Genomic DNA, 16,632 nt, shown 5'->3' with positions numbered 1-16,632 from the left:
AAGATATAGCTTCAGACGCTAATTGACCAAATATTATACCATATGTCCACACACAAATTCACAGGTTCATTACGTGTTCATTCGACACTACGCACCAGGCGCAGAATCGCATTGGCAACCTCCTCTGGGCTCTCCTGAGGCGCCCAATGCCCAACCCCTTCAATCAACCTCAGGAACCTAAAATCGCTGCACACCTCCCCATTCACCATCTTCTCCAACGCCCCTGGTTCCTGGTAGATGCCCCAGTCCATCTTCCCCGACACAAAAGCACAAGGCACCTCGATCCTCTTCCCCGCGTAAGTGTCGAAATCCTGCGTGAACCGACCATCCCCCGCCGTCCGCACTCGATACCAGTTCAACCCGCCCTGGAACCCCGTCCGCCCGTACTCCGCCACATAAACCTCCAGATCGGAATCCGGCAGCCAGGCCTGCGAAAGCTGCTGAGCGTTCTCCGGCTCGTTTCCCATTTCCAGCGCGATAGCTTCGGGCATGGTAGCGTCCAGCGGCATGATATAGTAGAACGGTAGTTGGAATAGTTCAGCTGCTGTCCAGGTCTTTAACGGACGCGGGTAGTTGCGCGCGCACGAGCCGCTCTTCAGGTGAAAGTATCCTCGCAGGAACTCGTGGAGTCGGCCCGGGGAAAGGTTCATCTCGTTGCTTGCAGAGGCGGTGGAGTAGTACCATTTGTAGTGTTTGCGGTTGCGCTGGGCCAGCTCGGCGTGGATGCTGTTGCTGGCGGCGGATTCCATGCCGCTCCCGCTCCCTGGTGTACCGTGGACATGGTCAGGGTTGGTTGCAGTGTTGAACGGTAGTGATGGCGTGCCGTTGAACGGATGGCTCAGCAGGAGCACGCTTTCGAAGAAATCTGGGCGGATCAATGCGCACATCGCGGCGGATACGGCGCCGCAGTCGTGGCCTACGACGCAGCGCACGGAGCGGTACCCCAGCGCGTGGACGAGGATCACCATGTCTCGTGCTAGCGAGGTGAGCGAGAAGGTGGACAGGTCTACCTCGTCGTAGCTGCGGGTGTCCCAGCCTGTGGTGCGGCCGAATCCGCGCTGGTCGGGGGCGACGGCGTAGTATCCTGCTTCTGCTAGGCGGGGGAGGATCTTACGCCATGAGAAAGCCAGTTCGGGGAAGCCATGGAGAAGCAAGATTAGAGGACGGCTGCGGTCGGGAGAGTAGCCGGCCTCGAGGATGTGGAAGTTGAGGGCGGAGGTGGAGACGGATCGACTGGAGACATTAGGGGGAAGGGGGAGGGATGCCATTATTATTTGTGTATCACTTTGCTTTGGAAGTTGATGGAGAGAGATCACCTAACTATCTACCATGCAATAGTTAGCACGAGCTTTGTGCATTCGGATGGTATGGATCTATAGATTCTGTAGATCTACATTTTCTCCACTTTAATGCCGAGTATATATGTTGGAGTCTCCATAATGATCAGCCATATTGATTACCCGAAAACCAAGGCATAAACTAAAGGCAATAAGGCAGACACAGTTGTTCATTGGTAGCCTTATTTTCAAGGTACCGACTAGCTGGAGTTGACAGATGCAACCTCAGGCACCGACACACCCACACCCGCATACATCATCGATGCCTTACAGAAGACCATCAATCCTGCAGCAACTCTGCAGTACGTAAGAAGACCCTAATTTATCAGTCTTGGGAACTTTAGATCCTCATCAAGACAAGAAAAAAAGCTAAAAAAGAGCCGATCCACCAGACAACCCAAAGAAAAAAATAGAAAATCGGCAATGCTCAATCGCTCATTGATCTGACTTGGATCGGCCTCCAGTCCATGACGCAAAGTCTACCCCCTTCGATCCGCTCTCTCACATTTTGCTCTGGATCGGCATTTATCCCCCCTTCTACGGAGTAGGGACTGGCAACTCCCTCTATTCATCGTCATTCGGAACTGACTTCTTGATTTTCTACATTCAGTTTCGCATCAATTTCTCCCTTCCCTTCTTTCACCCCTGTTCCTCTAATTCGTCTCCCTTAACACATTCTTTGAGGGAATCTTCCGCCCTTTTTTTCCGCATTCCCCCTCTCACTGACAACGCAGCACAATATTGCCAGGTCGTCCGAGGGCTTTTCGAACGTCACGGAGTTTACGGCTAGAAGACCAACATATCCGTCGCTGCTCTGCGTGATATACATTAAAGTGCAGTGATAGATAAGGCACGAAGAAGAACCCGTGTCTTTGTCGACATCAGCCTCCATGTCCGCCGTTTGAGGGCGGACGCGACGATATCGAGTTTCTTTCGCTGGTGGACCCAACATGTTCCGCAGAAAGAGAAGCACATCTCGTCATCAGGTGAGCTTTGCAATCTAGGCGTATTTCGCAAATTAAAATTGGTCGAAGCTGATTCTCATTGCTATCCCCTAGCCTCTCTCCACGGTTAACTCACAGTCCGCCCAGTCCGCTGCCACTCATGCCTTCCTTAAATCCCAACCCTCCTCAAGCAGCCTGTCTTCTGCTGCGGCGGCGGCGGCTCTGCGAAGTCTCACACCTACCCCGACGCCCGTCGAAAATGTCCAGACGAAGAGAATGATTCAAAGGCGGGCCTCCGTAACTTCGCAGACCAGCATGACAGGTAGCCTCCGTCCAGCCAGCAGGATAGCCCTTCGTCGCAGCAATAGCTCAAGCTCCATGAGCAACAGAACGTTCCGAGAACAATCTCCGCGCCGACCGGCTACCAGTAACGGCCAAGTGGATGTCGTTCCGCCCCTGCCCTCCATGCCTCCAGGATTTGGAGGCCGGAAAAATCCTGGTCGACGCTCCGTCAGCCTGGAGCCAAGCGTGCGGTTCAATTCCTCGCCCACAAATAAGACGCTGGGTCGCGGTATGAGTGTCGACAGATCGCTGCGATCACCGTCCAGCCATTCGCCCCTCCAATCCCAACCATTGTCTACCGTTCCTGAGCTCGAACGAACAAGCAGTCGGAACTCAATCAATTTCTCATATCCGATGAATGGCCGACCAACCTCCCCAACTGTCTCGCGTCCGTTTCCCACACAACATGAACCCTTGGCTAACGTGTCGCTCAATCATGAGTTGTCACCCGCCACGTCCCCGAATGCTCGGGTAGCGAAAAGCCAGGAAATGAAGAAGGCAGCTGGGCTCGTTACTGGAAGCCCCGGGAGAACCGCCTCTTCCGTTGGTACCGCTGTCGCAGCTGCACAGGCTGCTGTGGTACCAAAATCCGATGGAACAGGTCACTCGCCTCTGGCCAATCGCTTCGTCAATCATCGAGAAGCGGCCACTAATACACATGCGCAGAGTCAGGCCTTGCGACAAGTATCCTCATATGCGACGGGACCTACGCAGACACCTACCGTACCGGAAGAAGACCCCCAGGGAGAAGAACGCGCGGGACCTGATGGAATCGGGAGCCGCTTCAATCATCCGCGCGCTGGAAGTGTTTCGCCTATCGACGACTTTGTGCCCAATTCTTCGGAGCATTTGTATGCAGTGGAACCTTCAATTATCAGAACGCCAGCCACACCGGACGAAAAGGATGCACGCCCTACTTACCCTGTCCATTCCACGGAGTTGAATGAATCGGCAAGGCTAGAGAATGGGCTACAGCAATCCCCCATCCATTATTCAAGCAGCAGCCCGGGCAGATCTGCTCGATTTTCAACTCAACTTGCAGTGACTGGAATTGCTGAGCATCAACCTCCTCCGAGATCCGTTTCACCGGTCAAATCCGCACTGAAGAATGCGCGGAAAAGCTCATTGTCTCCTGATGGGAGAAATGGAGGTGTTCTCCGTCCAGGCCCGTCAATCAGTGAGCTATCCGACGCCACTTCTGTGGCTTCAGACGATGGCTCCAGACTGGGCTACCGTAGGAAGCCTGTCAAAGTAAGCTTTGACGATGATACTGAAATTGTTGGAATTGCAGCGAGTCCGCCGACCTCACCGGAGGAACTAACCCCCGAGTCCCCTGAAAAATCCAAGGCCAGAACTGGATGGTTCGGGGTAGGTAAGCGGAAGACATCTCAACGGGATACCGTGCATCCTGATGAGTTCGATGAGGTTTTGAAGCCCCGACCTGCTCTCCCTTCTTTTGGCAGTATAAGAGGACGCCGAGAGGACGAGCCTGAGCCCGCCCAGCCGGACTTCAGTGACAATGAGTCTACCGCCTCGTCTGAGTTCGATGCAGTGGTCTCCGGCTGGTCTGTCTCAAATGACCATCCCGTTCAAGTCATCATGTCCCACCCTTCCGTAACAAATCATCCATCTGGCACAGAAGTCGATCGCATTGCCCTCGCTGAGTCCTCTGAAGGGCCTAGCGACCAAACGAATAGTGCACCTAGACAAGAGGGTGACTTAGTTCACGAGCCGGTGTCTCAAGCTTCTCGGGCTCTGAAACCGTCAGTAGCGGATGCACACTTAATGCGAGAGCAGGAACCATTAATGACTCCAGGTGTGGAGTTAGCGCTACAGGGCATGGCGGCCCAAACAACCTCACCTGGTGCCGAAAAAGGGCGTTCAAGTCTTGAGATATACAGAGTTCCCGGTGGTTTCCCGCGAACCTCGTTAGAACTCGATCCCAAAGCTGCCAGTAAAAGGAAGGGCAGGAGGAGATCACGTGGCAAGTCTATCGACGAGTATATGCCAAACGACAAGGAGAGCGGTGACGAGTCAGGGGAGAGTGTTTACAGCGATGCCGAGGAGGGCGTCGATGGTGATGGCTTTGGCTCAATCAATGCTATCGTGGATGCGCGGATAGCGCAAGGCAAAGACGGCCGGCCTGTGGATGCTCTTCTCAACAACACATTCTCCAAAGACGACACACGCGGATTCGGGACTAAGTCCACCAATGGAGCGGCGAACAAGCTCGAAGAGTCAAGTCAGGCCGATTGCGCAGCAACTCCCGCGCAAGCGCAACCTGCTTACTCTCCCTCCTCCGCACAAGCAGTTTCTACACGGTCTACGGTTCAGACGCAGACGATCGCCAAAGACATACACTCGTCCGCACGCGCGAGTCAAGCGAAGAGGCCTATGTCAACCATAGTATACAGGGATTCAGGGCTTCGTGACGCTGTTGCAAAGGATGGCTCATTACACGACCTATCAGGCAACGGCAGCTCTGCTTTACATCGAGCCGATATTGAGCGGGCCAAAAAGAGGCCTGTGTCATTCGGGCCGGTCATCCAAAAGGAAATCGATCCAGCCCCTTCTAGCGAGAGACTTATCAACAGCAGAACGCCCTACATGCCTCAAAGGAGGATGTCCAATGGAAGCGACTCATCCAGCAGTTTCATAAGGTCCACGCGCCGTGCCAAAAAGGGTGGACAGCATACCATGCGTCGCACCATGCGGGGAGGCCCTCCGATCCGCGCCATGCCACCGTCTCCCGGCCGGGTACCATCACCCACCATAGAAAGTCGGCCTCTTTCTTCGGGGTCGGTCACAGGCACCATGCGCACTACATTGCGGACTGGACCCAAGAACGACAAGTCTCCGAGCTTCTTCTCTAGCAGGTCTCCGAAATTGAAGGTTACCAAGACAGCAACACCTCGTTTCGTAACACGATTCCCAGATTCGGATGACGAAGATGCTGATTTCCGGCAGCGGAAACTTCAACGTCGATACGATGATTCCAGTGACGATGAGCAAGGCCGCGTGATGCACACTCTACGCCCGGTTCGGGGCATTCCTCGACGGCAGGGAACAAACGACGGCGATTCGACGGAACTGGAAGATAGCTCTGAGAACGAGAGGCCGGCCACCCCTGCACCAGCAGCTGCCTCCAAGAAACCTGATCTTCCTTCGCACGACCCAGGACTTGCTGCAGTGGCCAGGTCCCGTGGAATGACAGAGGAGGAGCTGGATGAGTTCCTCCACCGGCCGGCAAAGGGGCGAGTGTCTGGGATTCTGGGCCGGTTCACTTTGAAGAAATCCAGGCCACCCATGGAACACAAGGCTTCCAAGTCCAAGCCGGAGGAGCGTGCTCACATGCGGGACGAGAATTTGCTGAATCCCGGTCGGGGAACAACGGTCACAACAGTTACTGCCAACCACTCCGGGACTTCCCCTTCGAAGCTCACCAAGGGAGGCTTGAAGAAAGCGAACGGGAACAGCTGGCCAATGGACTCTGGGCACAAAGTGTCAGACGCCGCAGCAGATTCTGAAACTCTGGCGGAACAACACCCAGTAGCGATGGATGCATCTGGAGACGGAAGTGCATCTACTGCTCGCCATAGTGAGCCCTCCGCAGGGGACAGCGCAATTAATATGCAGAGCTCCGAAGCCGCACCCCCGCGCGAGGAACAACACTTTGCTAACAGCGATGGCAATAATAATGTCAGCGCAAAGGATATCGTCTTCCCACAGGGAGGGCGAAAGAAACGATTTCCTCGTCTTCGAAAGGCATTCGGCATGCGCAGCTAAGGGGAGCCGAATGACGTCTATTCGCTTCTTCCACTACATATTAAAGCATATTTGCTTGTAATCTATACAGAATTTGGCAGGTTCTCTCTGAGAAGGCTTCTCTGATAGCTGCCTGTGCTATGGATTGGTCGAGGTGCCGATCTTTCTCACGTTTCTACGATACTACGAATTACTACGCCTATATAGGAGGGAGCTAGTGCTCCCTATTTGCCGTGATTTTCAATACTTTGCTCCCATCCGCCCTTTCAATCTAATCTGCTGTGATACCTTTGCTTCTCTCCACCGGCCCCGCAAGGTGTGGACGAATTGCTATTATAACAACTCCTACATAGGAGCAGGCTTGATTTTTTCTTTTTCTCTTCTCTTCTTCTTCCGTGTCGTTCTTCTACAATTTCTGAGATATATAATAATGACTTTGGCGGGACATGGGTTCAGGAATACGGATAATATGGGTAATGGACGAAGGGTTAAGGTTAATGGTCTTAATACACCATCTTAGGTTCGAGGAGTTTTGGCAGAAAGATTATCATCATTGGATAGAAGGAAGATTAAGGACATCTGTAACATCTATGAATTATCTACCGGATACATAATGCCATTTTTGAATCGCTCATTGACGAATACATTCACTCTTTCTGATGGGACGCTGGTTTCTTCAGGCGTTCATTATGGAGTACTAACAGCACATCAACTGAAGCCTGAGTGTCCAGATACCAGTACGCAGTTTGTGCCCTGATTATCCTTCATCAGAACGAGCTTCGCTGAGCTGCTGAGTGCATGCAAAAGTACCCGATGATCGGCTGTGTTGACCCGTGCAACAACCTCGGGATGGGAAGCTAGGGAGACATGGGAACGAGCTCTTCTCTCTCCACTCATGAGTCCACTTCTCCAGTGATTCCGATCTCGTGCAAGGGCCCACACGGCAAACCAAAGGGCCAGAAGGCAGACACGACAGCCACTTGCACCAACCTCTTGCTTTTCCTTCGGTCGGGTATCTATCAATAGACATGGGAATGCGTCTACAATTGGACAGTCGACGGCGGAGATTAGGTTGAAGCTGTGGCGAACGACTGTCCATTATTATTGTTGTTACATACCTTTCTGTCTAACAGCAAGGTGACGAAAAGGGATACAGCTCAGTAAATTCGATGGCTGGCTGGCGCGTAGTCGAGCAGCCGTGAAACCAGAGCAATCATCATAGAGATCAGAAGCACTAGGGTGGAGCGCTTTAGATCAGGGCTGTCAGCCTGTAGAAAGATGCTGGTGGTCTTGAGAGGGGAAAGACCACGGCTTCTCCGTGTAATGAACGGCGGCAAGTGAGATGGGGACGCCGATGAAACACCAACTCCAATGACGGAACTCCACGAATATTGTCAGGATCAATTGCAGATGGGGCAGAGCGAAGGAAACTGCCAGAATGCTGTAACAAGTTTGGAACAGTATCTCCTCCATATTCTCAGTTGATTCTCTCCATCACACTGGCAGAGACAGCCCAATGCTGCTCATTGCTTAGTCGAGCTGGTGAGGAGAAGAACCGTGCATAAGCCACCACCAAGGTCGATCGTCCCAGCCCAGTAGCGCCAAGGGATCCAGATTTCCGATTCGACCCGGGGAGAAGTTCACGTTGCCATGGAGATTGGTGTCTTTTTTGAGTTTCAGCTCGGTGTAAGTGCCATGCTGGCCAGCCTCCAGACTTTGTCACCAATTGCATTATCACTATTTATGGGGTGCACGGCGTACGAAGAGGAGAACTCGTTCCACGGGCTAGAACGTATTGTCGTCATGCATGTGAAGGTTCATCCTTCTGAATGGAATAATAATGTTTTAATTGACCGCTTGATGGTGATGTGTATTATTTCGAAGCATTGTCGATATGTTGATGGGGCCGTTCGTATGCAGCAGGATTTACGGAGTAGGCCGATGGAGTCCTTCAGAACTAGCTATATATATCTAGGATCAATGACCTTTGCAGTTAGCACATGCTTTTCCTTGAGCATAAATTGACCCTCAGGAGACGAGAATAATAGTGATTTTCTTTCGTACCGTTTGGAGAAAGTGACTATCGTCCGCAACCTCGGATAGATGAAACCCCAGAGGGTGTTTCTAATCGGGAGGCTGGATCAGGCCCAAACGGGCAAAGCGCAGTAAACAAACGCGTGGAAACAAGAAGCAGCAGCATTGGATGGAGGAAGTGATGTGATGATTGACGGATTGATGGATTGATTGAATGATACGATTCTGTTGCCGTATGGGGGAAGTTTCCTGGGTGTACTCCGTAGAAAGTAAGGTGTTTGTTATGATTAGAGACAGTTGCGCGCAGTAGTGAACGACGGCCTCTCCCTTCCTATTTCAAGCCCCTCATCCTCTTCTCCTTCTTCCTTTCTCTTCTCTTCTCTTTTCCATTCCTTCTTCCTTTTGATCTCCAGCATTCCTGAGTTTATCTCACATTCCCCCCTTCCTGTCAACCACAGATTAGATTAGATCTATCTAATCTTCTATCTAATTCTCACTCCAGCGAGAAAGACTTCTCTTCCAGTAAAGAGTCTTTTCTTGTCTCGCCTTTCGAGTTGTTTCGCAACAGTTCGAAAGGGATTCGAGAAGAGACGCCCAAAGGACAGCCAATCTGGACTTTGACGCCCGCGTCCCCATCCCCTTCAGTGTCTTCCCGTCGTCGTACCGGAGTGACGCTGTTCCTGAGACTACTCTGACTAGAGTAGAGGGAGAAGTCAATCTCGATCGTACTTCGCACGTCGAACGGGAAGATACTCGAACCTCTGCTCCTCTTCCCGGCCCTCGTGTCTACGGAAGAGAAGAAGTCGATATCCATATCACCAAGGACCGTCTCCGCGCACCTTCTCGCAAGGGTGACGATTTCCAGGTCATCTACCACAAGGATTCTCGCGTTCCTGAGGTAGAACTTTCGCGTGAACGGTAAGCATTTCTTCTTTCCACGTATTTCTTTTTTTATTATTACTTCCACGGCCCTTGAAAACTACTTGGTTTCTATTCGTTATTTCCCCCCTCCTGTGGCTGTCATTTTTTTGGGGTGTGGTGATTTGTTTTCTGTTGATTTTCCCTGAATGCCTCGTGCTTCTGCATCAATCTACATTTCCAGCTGGAAAAGTGGAGAGGGTGAGAGAAACAAGGCAATAAGCGGAAACGCAGCGAAAACAAAGCAAAACAAAACAAAAACAATACAAGCACCAGAAGAAGCGGTGACCTCCCGAAGGCTGCATCAGCCGAGAAAGTGGCACCACAAGCCTAGACTAGAGCGGATGAGAAATGGCGAGCTATCAATTTACGCAGTAAGCTCGGTGCTTTTGCTCAGCCGGGCCTAAATTGATTAGCCGCTCCATCCAATCTATTTACGTGGCACAAAAACACCAAAAACAAATGGAGCCAAATCAAAACAAACGCCCCCCCAAAAAAAGAAAATGACATCCAATGAGCGGTGTCGGCCCGTTCCCTTACCCAATGCCCCCTCTCGTGTCCCCAATCCATGGTTGTCTTGTCTTCCTATTTCTTGTTTATCATTCTCTCTCGGATAGTATCTAACATTCTCCCCCGTTCCCACCCCCAGATACCGTGAACCCACTTCTCGCTACGAACCTTTACCTCCCAAGCCTGTCTACGACCGAGCCCTTGAGTCCCAGCTTGACATCACTGAGCGAGAGTATCGTCGCCGTACCGACCCTACTTACGACGTCAACGTTTCGTACGGTCGTCACCAAGCTCCCGTAGACTCTTACCAAGCCTACCAGCCCCAACAGACTTCCGACGTCTCTCTCCAGCGGTCCAAGACCGAGATCGACGTCTCGTACGACAAGGCCTACGCTCCTAAGCCTCTCGAAACACGCAAAGGAGACTCCTTCAGCCGCAGCGAGCTTACTGTAGAGTCTGTTCCTTCTCGTCCTTCCTCCGTCGCTTCGATCTCTCAAGTCAAGGTCCTCAAGCCTTACACCGCTATCGACCAACCCCCTGCTCGCAAGATGGGTTACTACGACGACGACGGTAACTACCACTCCTTCCGCCGTGGCGTGGAGCGTGCTGTCGACCGCATCACGCATCCATTCCACCACCACCATCATCACCACGATCGTGAGGAAGTAGTCATCGCTGACGAACGTGGCCCAGTTCGTTACCGTGATGGCGTCCGTGAGGATGTTCGCATCGTCGAGCCCCGTGCCAGCAAGACCACTGCAGAATCCGTCCCCATCCCCTGCCACTTCATCCGTATCGGCGACATCCTGATTCTTCAGGGTCGCCCCTGCCAGGTGATCCGGATCTCCGTCTCCCCCCAGACCGGCCAGCACCGCTACTTGGGTGTCGACCTCTTCACCCGTCAGCTGCAGGAGGAGTCCAGCTTCGTCTCCAACCCCTCCCCCTCGGTTGTCGTTCAGACCATGCTCGGTCCCGTCTACAAGACCTACCGCATTCTGGACCTCCACGAGGATGGCACCCTCACCGCCATGACCGAGACCGGTGATGTCAAGCAGGCCCTCCCCGTCGTCACCCAGGGTCAGCTTTTCCGCAAGATTCGCGAGGCTTTCTCTGAGGGCCGCGGTAGCGTCCGTGCTCTGGTCATCAACGATGGTGGTCGTGAGCTCGTCGTTGACTACAAGGTCATCCACGGTTCCCGTCTGTAAGCGTCTAAGCCTTTTTAGGCTTAGCCAGCTTGGGTAACGGAACAGGTTAGTTTATCCGCTTTGTCACCCACCCATACACTATGATCCTATGAACCATGGTTGTTGCTTTGACCCTGGCGAGATCTCCGTCACATGACGCTGACGTCACTAATTTAGTTAGGAATCTTGGTATCTGCTGAGCGAAAACGATAATTTATATGTATGGCAATTGCTTGTATCTGACATGATGGACTACACGATTGGAATGGCCTCTTGATGAAAAATGAAAAAGAAAAATGACAAGCACGACTTTTTTGGTTCATCCCGATTTTCTTGTATCAGTCATGGCCACCTTGTAACTACAGCTAGATCATAATGCTACTTACGTCCCCTTGATCGCATACTTAAAGCGAATTCTGTAGACTTGTAGTTACATTACGAATTAACTGTCATTGTGTATCCTTCTATGTCAGGAGTCGTTGCCATTATTGACGCTCGTTCAAGAACATCTTGGCCGTCATGAATCTTAATTATGTGATATCGCTCTATCAGCGATTAGCTATTGACTGTCCTCCCAGTTGAAACATTCAATTCATATAGTTCACTTAGCAAAACAGAGTAGCAATCGACATCAACAATATATACCAGACATAATAAAGCAACCAAGCCTGTCCGTCCATCCATGTACTCCTGGCCTGACCTGCCAAAACAAAGAAAGAAAAACCTATGAACAGCAAAGAGTCGATTTTGTACAACCTGCGCCTTCCCCTCTCTGCAAGTGCATAAGAGGACTCGTAGCCAAAGCAAATAGCAAAAGTGGAAGGGAGAAGAGGTAAAAAACTGAAAAGAGAGGCGAAGGGAATAAAGAAAGCGGAGGATGAATGAATCAAGGCCGCCTGGCCAGGAGCATCTTTACCAGGATTCTGAAGAAAAGAAGAGCAGAAAAGCGGACGCCGAACGCATAACCAGTGTATCATGGTGGAAAGCATTATCCGAAGCGGAGCGTAAGGAGATGATTCAACATGTCACATCGCAGGTCGAGGATCAAAATGCCGGATCACCCGGGAAAGAAATGTGCTGATGCCGTGAAAACGCCGTAAGTCGATCAAGGTGCAAAAAAGGGATGATCCAGAAGCCATATTGTACATGTCCACATGCGGAGAGAAGAGACGGACAGGGTATCGTTTATAACAAAGCCCCAAGTAGAAGTCGGCCAAGAAGAGAGTCACAATTATACTCATGAACACGAATCGAGAACGGACATCCTCGGGTCAAAAAGGGTTGACAAGGATTGTCACCGTTCCCCGAATTTGCCATATTCCTGTTGCCATTTCAGGAGATGACGCGTGAGGACATCCATCATTTCAACGCTGCTCAGATCTTTGAAGTCCTTCTCCTTGGGAGCCTGACCAGATGCTGTTTCGCTATCAACGCTTGCTGTCCCCGACTCCACTTCGTTGGTATTCGAAACTAATGCAGTCTCGATTTGATCCATCGTGGCCTTTGTGAGAGAGCCATTTGGTTGGTCTCCATTGCCGGGAGGGGTGGAAGTTTCGCCGGCAACAGCCATCTCCACCTGCATCCGGGAGATGAATTCAAGGATTCCGGCAACTCGTCTCTTCATCTCGTTCATGGTTGTCCGTTGAGGGTTCATGTAGCGCGGCCTGCTCGGTTTTCCAGAATCTACATTGTAGTGCGCTCCGTTGACTGCCCCCACTCTCGGCGAGTCCCCACCGATATCGTGTGATTGCCCCCGTCGTGGAGAGTCAGCCCCATTCATATCTCGGTCCCTCGTATATTGATTACGTCCGACCCTTCCACCACGTCGCGCAGGTGGGCGTCCAGACTTGCGGGTTGACGGACGGGAGGGAGCAGGTTCCGGAGCAGGTGCAGCGGTCTCCGGGCTAGTTTGAGGAGGCTCAGGGTCTTCCGCAGTGGCTTTATTCGGCGATGGTATCTCACGGTCGGCATCTGCTCGTTCCAAATGTGTTAGGACGAGGAATCCCAAGATAACTTCAGGGCCCTTACCTTCACCATTTCGCCTCTCGAACTTTCCCTTCTTGCGGCTCGCAATCTCCGCGGGGTCTGTTTCGGGTTCTTCTGTTTCTTTGATGGGCTTTTCACGATGACCCCGCGGTGCCACCCTAGAGTTTTTTGTACCGTTGCCATTAACTTTTGTCTTCGACTCATCTTCTGATGCAGGTTGAGATTCTGTGTTCTCTGGTTTTGAGATAGCGCTTGGTGAAGGGGAACTTGTACGCTGGCGCTTCGTCACCTGCTTGTGACTAGGCGGGGAAAACGGGTCAGCAGCAGCACCAAAAACCAATGTTACTTGGGCAGGGTCATCAAACTCACGCTTCGCTGTCACTTCGACTCCGCTTGCCTCGTCGGAGAGCGATGTCCTCTGCAGGGGGCTGAGTATCTTCCTTGCTCTCCTCGATCGCTCGCCGGAGCTGCTCCTCTTCGTCATAAGCCGCATCACGACTATTCATGGTTGATCTGCGTTTGGGGTTGGCAATGGACTCGCTCTGTCGTGATTTGGAATCTTTCGCCCGTCGCGAATTATCACGGGACGAGTCACGGGAGGTTGCAGGGGAAGATTGGACTGGGGCGACTGGGAGGTACTGTGATGAATATTGTCTGTAAAAGTGTAAGCATGACGGCCATATGGTTGAAACACGATTCCATGTAGAAACATCGCGGTTGAGGTGCGTGAGAATTTAGGACATTGGCTCAGCCTCCACGGGTAACGAAGAGCCTGACCGCATCATCCGGGCAATTTAAGGCCGAGTGGACGCAGTAAATCAGAGAAGGGCAAATTCTTGAAATGAGAGTAGAAAAGAGGGTTGAAAAACATACCCGTTGGGCTCATTCTTAATTTTGTGAAGATCTTTCCGACACTCCTCACAGAAGTACTCGTCGGGACTCATCGCTTCATCCATAATTCCCACACAGCCACCGTGTTGCCAAACTTTGCAGGAATCACACTGGATGAACATGCTACCGATATCGTCGGACATCAGGTCCGATGAATCTGCAGAAAGATTCAACGCATGTTGATCCTTGAACCCAACAGCCGCCCCGTTGCGACCGAGAGCCTCCCGCCGAGAGGGAGGCAGGCCTGGGTAGTCTTGCTGCCCACAAAGACATCGGGTAATCTCTTCTTCTTCGTCACCCTCTCCGTCTTCATCCTCATCTTCCTCCTCCCCATTCAATCTCACATGGTCATCATCTCCTCGGGAGCGCTGGCGCTGCCGCGTTTGTGGGTAGTCGTTTCTTGTGGCGCTGTCCGCATCATCAATGGACTGGGACCGTTGGGTTAAAGATCTCTGAGGCGAGGAAATTTTATGGTTCGACCGAGTGCTTCTTTCGCGAGTCAAGGAATTCGACGAGCTGGAGGAATTTGTATGCTGAAGGATGGCGGGCGAGGGTTGGGAGGTGCGGGCACGAGAAGAGCGACGAGGAGTCATGGTGGAGCACTGCGAAGCGAATGGAGCACAATAATTCTGACAATGGGACGAATATTAAGGATAAGTTAAGTATATAAGAGTCAAGCGAGGCACAATTATAAGCAGATGCTGCCCATGTGCGAGCAGTCGCACGCGGGTAAGAAGCTGGGATTCAACAGCGACGACTCGTAGGAAAGGCGGAAAAAAGAGAGCGAAAGGACCGGCAAGGGAAAGAGTAGGAGCTGGCGATTGAGACACGAGGTTGAAAAAGAACCCAAAAAGTAGCGTCTGCGAGCCCGAGTCTGAGCCGAGGACTACATAATCTGCAGATTTCTATTTGTGAGGGTGGAGGGGAGGGAGACAAGGGAAGCAGAAGAATGAGATGGGGGGAGGAGAAAGCGAGTTCGGTAGCAGTAGCAGTACGGAGTACTAGCAGTAACAATCCTAATCAAAAAGGCGGACCACCGCAAGCGGGTTTCCTTTTTCTCTCCTCTTCGGGCTTTCCCCGCTCATTATCTACCAGGTCTCTTTTTGCGCTCCACGAACCTCGAGAGTCAACTATTGCAAGTAATGCTATCATCGTCTTGATGTTGGAATTACATCTCGCCTGTGTTTTTAGGGCAGAGTTGCTTGCGATGGTGTATGACTGAGCCCAACTGCTGACCTGGGTTGACAGAGCCGATGATGGCATCGTCCATTCCGCCATTCATTCCACGACACAGAAAACCCCGCTTATCAATCGTCGACCGCACACAACGTCCACTGCCTGCCTCCTTCCTACTTGCCGATCCGAATTTAAAAAAGACTAGAGTTGGGTCGATTCACTGGGTGGACAGAGAAAACTGTGTTTTCCTACAGTCCAGGTAGTCAAAGGAATTGTCGCGAGGAAGCGGTCCTCCATGACCGTTCAGGCAACTTTAATCCTTGCGGGTCATCATACAAGAAAGCCTCGTTTCACCACTACATTTGCTTGTGGACTCCGAAAAAACTCGATGAAATTTGCTCAGCCATCTTGCTGCTCCTATTCTACGAGTGCATAAGCTTTCAGCTCCAGAAGTACCATAGCTTGTTCCTGCAGGAATGGTAGGCCCATAGAGCGCTTGAGGCTGTGAGAGAACATTACATAAAGTAGATAACCAATGTATGAGAGATGTCCTTGAGAGCAGTGCACGGTATGATGCCTGTTTCGATTCACAGCTTGTAGACAATAGCACTAATCAACAGCTGGACTCGATCGTTGAACTTGCCATCCGCTACAGTATGTGGTGAAAACAAAATCTTGCCAAATGATCATTGCAACGATTGAATTGTACTTACCAACTCATCTTCAGGGAATATCTGTAGAAATAGAAGATGTCTAAGGTATTTCTTGCGATCGAGACTGTTCGGTCCCGTAAAGGAATAGTAGCTTGTTGAGGCCTCAGGCGCCAAATCGGAGCCTCAGGGCGAGAACCCGCAGCTCCAAAAAGAACTATTATGTACGGAGATAGGTTGCTACTACGGAGGACTCTTATGGTCAATTACACCCCTCCATCATCCATCGTCCTTTTTCTAATTTCCCCCCATCAATAACTCCTTTCGATTGTGAATACTTTCTTTACCTACTATCCCTTCTTCTGATTTACTTCTTCGCTGAGTTGCTGGGTCTGCAGATCTTCGTGACACCCGGGTTTCTACTGGGTCTTTCCCGAACCTCTTGTCCGGCTATTTCTCCAAAAATTTTGCTTGGGCGTTTGGTGCTGATTAATGGTCACTCGTTTTGTAAGTTGCATCAAGCTTCGTGAACAATACTATCGGGATTTCTTTGGCTTTCTCGCTACCTGTGGCTTGATCTTTATCCGAGTCTCGATTACTCTTGATGTTCTCTGGGGTCCTGCCAACAGTGACAACTAACTTGTGGGTGCCAAACTACTTCGGTTTAGGTTCCTCTCCGTTCTCATCCCACCCCCCTCTCTTTCCCTACTCGGTATTCGCAACGCGACCAGCAGAACGTCATATATTCTTGACTGCGGAGATTTTTCTGACTTTTCGGGACGAAGAAGAGGTCGGCAAGCAAGAACAGAAATAGCCGAGAGTCTAAGAGGACCTTCGATACCTAGTTGTGGGGCACGGTGATTCAGGGGACAGGGAACAGGAAAAAAACAGCCCG

General features: G+C 51.4%; 4 protein-coding genes across 4 annotated transcripts, besides 1 other annotated feature; 2 read left to right on the top strand and 2 right to left on the bottom strand.

Moving 5' to 3' along the window:
* Positions 1–77: 77 nt before the first annotated feature.
* NFIA_078490 (alpha/beta fold hydrolase) lies at positions 78–1,268 on the bottom strand (the record flags this gene model as incomplete). The annotated part of the gene is made up of 1 exon (XM_001259805.1): positions 78–1,268. One exon carries the CDS (start codon positions 1,266–1,268, stop codon positions 78–80), a length of 1,191 nt encoding a protein of 396 aa, XP_001259806.1.
* Positions 1,269–2,287: 1,019 nt separating this feature from the next.
* Positions 2,288–6,409, top strand: NFIA_078480 (uncharacterized protein; the record flags this gene model as incomplete). The annotated part of the gene is made up of 2 exons (XM_001259804.1): positions 2,288–2,323; positions 2,396–6,409. 2 exons carry the CDS (start codon positions 2,288–2,290, stop codon positions 6,407–6,409), a joined length of 4,050 nt encoding a protein of 1,349 aa, XP_001259805.1.
* Positions 6,410–8,657: 2,248 nt separating this feature from the next.
* Positions 8,658–11,055, top strand: hexA (putative Woronin body protein HexA; the record flags this gene model as incomplete). Its single annotated transcript, XM_001259803.1, has 3 exons — positions 8,658–8,728; positions 8,951–9,340; positions 9,990–11,055. 3 exons carry the CDS (start codon positions 8,658–8,660, stop codon positions 11,053–11,055), a joined length of 1,527 nt encoding a protein of 508 aa, XP_001259804.1.
* Positions 9,577–9,600: a microsatellite.
* A 1,273-nt stretch (positions 11,056–12,328) lies between the features above and the next one.
* NFIA_078460 (putative transcriptional regulator (Cti6)) lies at positions 12,329–14,504 on the bottom strand (the record flags this gene model as incomplete). Its single annotated transcript, XM_001259802.1, has 3 exons — positions 12,329–13,319; positions 13,390–13,674; positions 13,894–14,504. 3 exons carry the CDS (start codon positions 14,502–14,504, stop codon positions 12,329–12,331), a joined length of 1,887 nt encoding a protein of 628 aa, XP_001259803.1.
* Between the last annotated feature and the right edge of the window lie 2,128 nt (positions 14,505–16,632).

Source organism: Aspergillus fischeri, genomic scaffold (assembly GCF_000149645.3).
Source record: "Aspergillus fischeri NRRL 181 1099437636264 genomic scaffold, whole genome shotgun sequence".
Lineage (NCBI taxonomy): Eukaryota > Fungi > Ascomycota > Eurotiomycetes > Eurotiales > Aspergillaceae > Aspergillus > Aspergillus fischeri.
The sequence above is the reverse complement of the archived record's forward strand: the minus strand, read 5'-3'. Positions and strand labels throughout refer to the sequence as shown.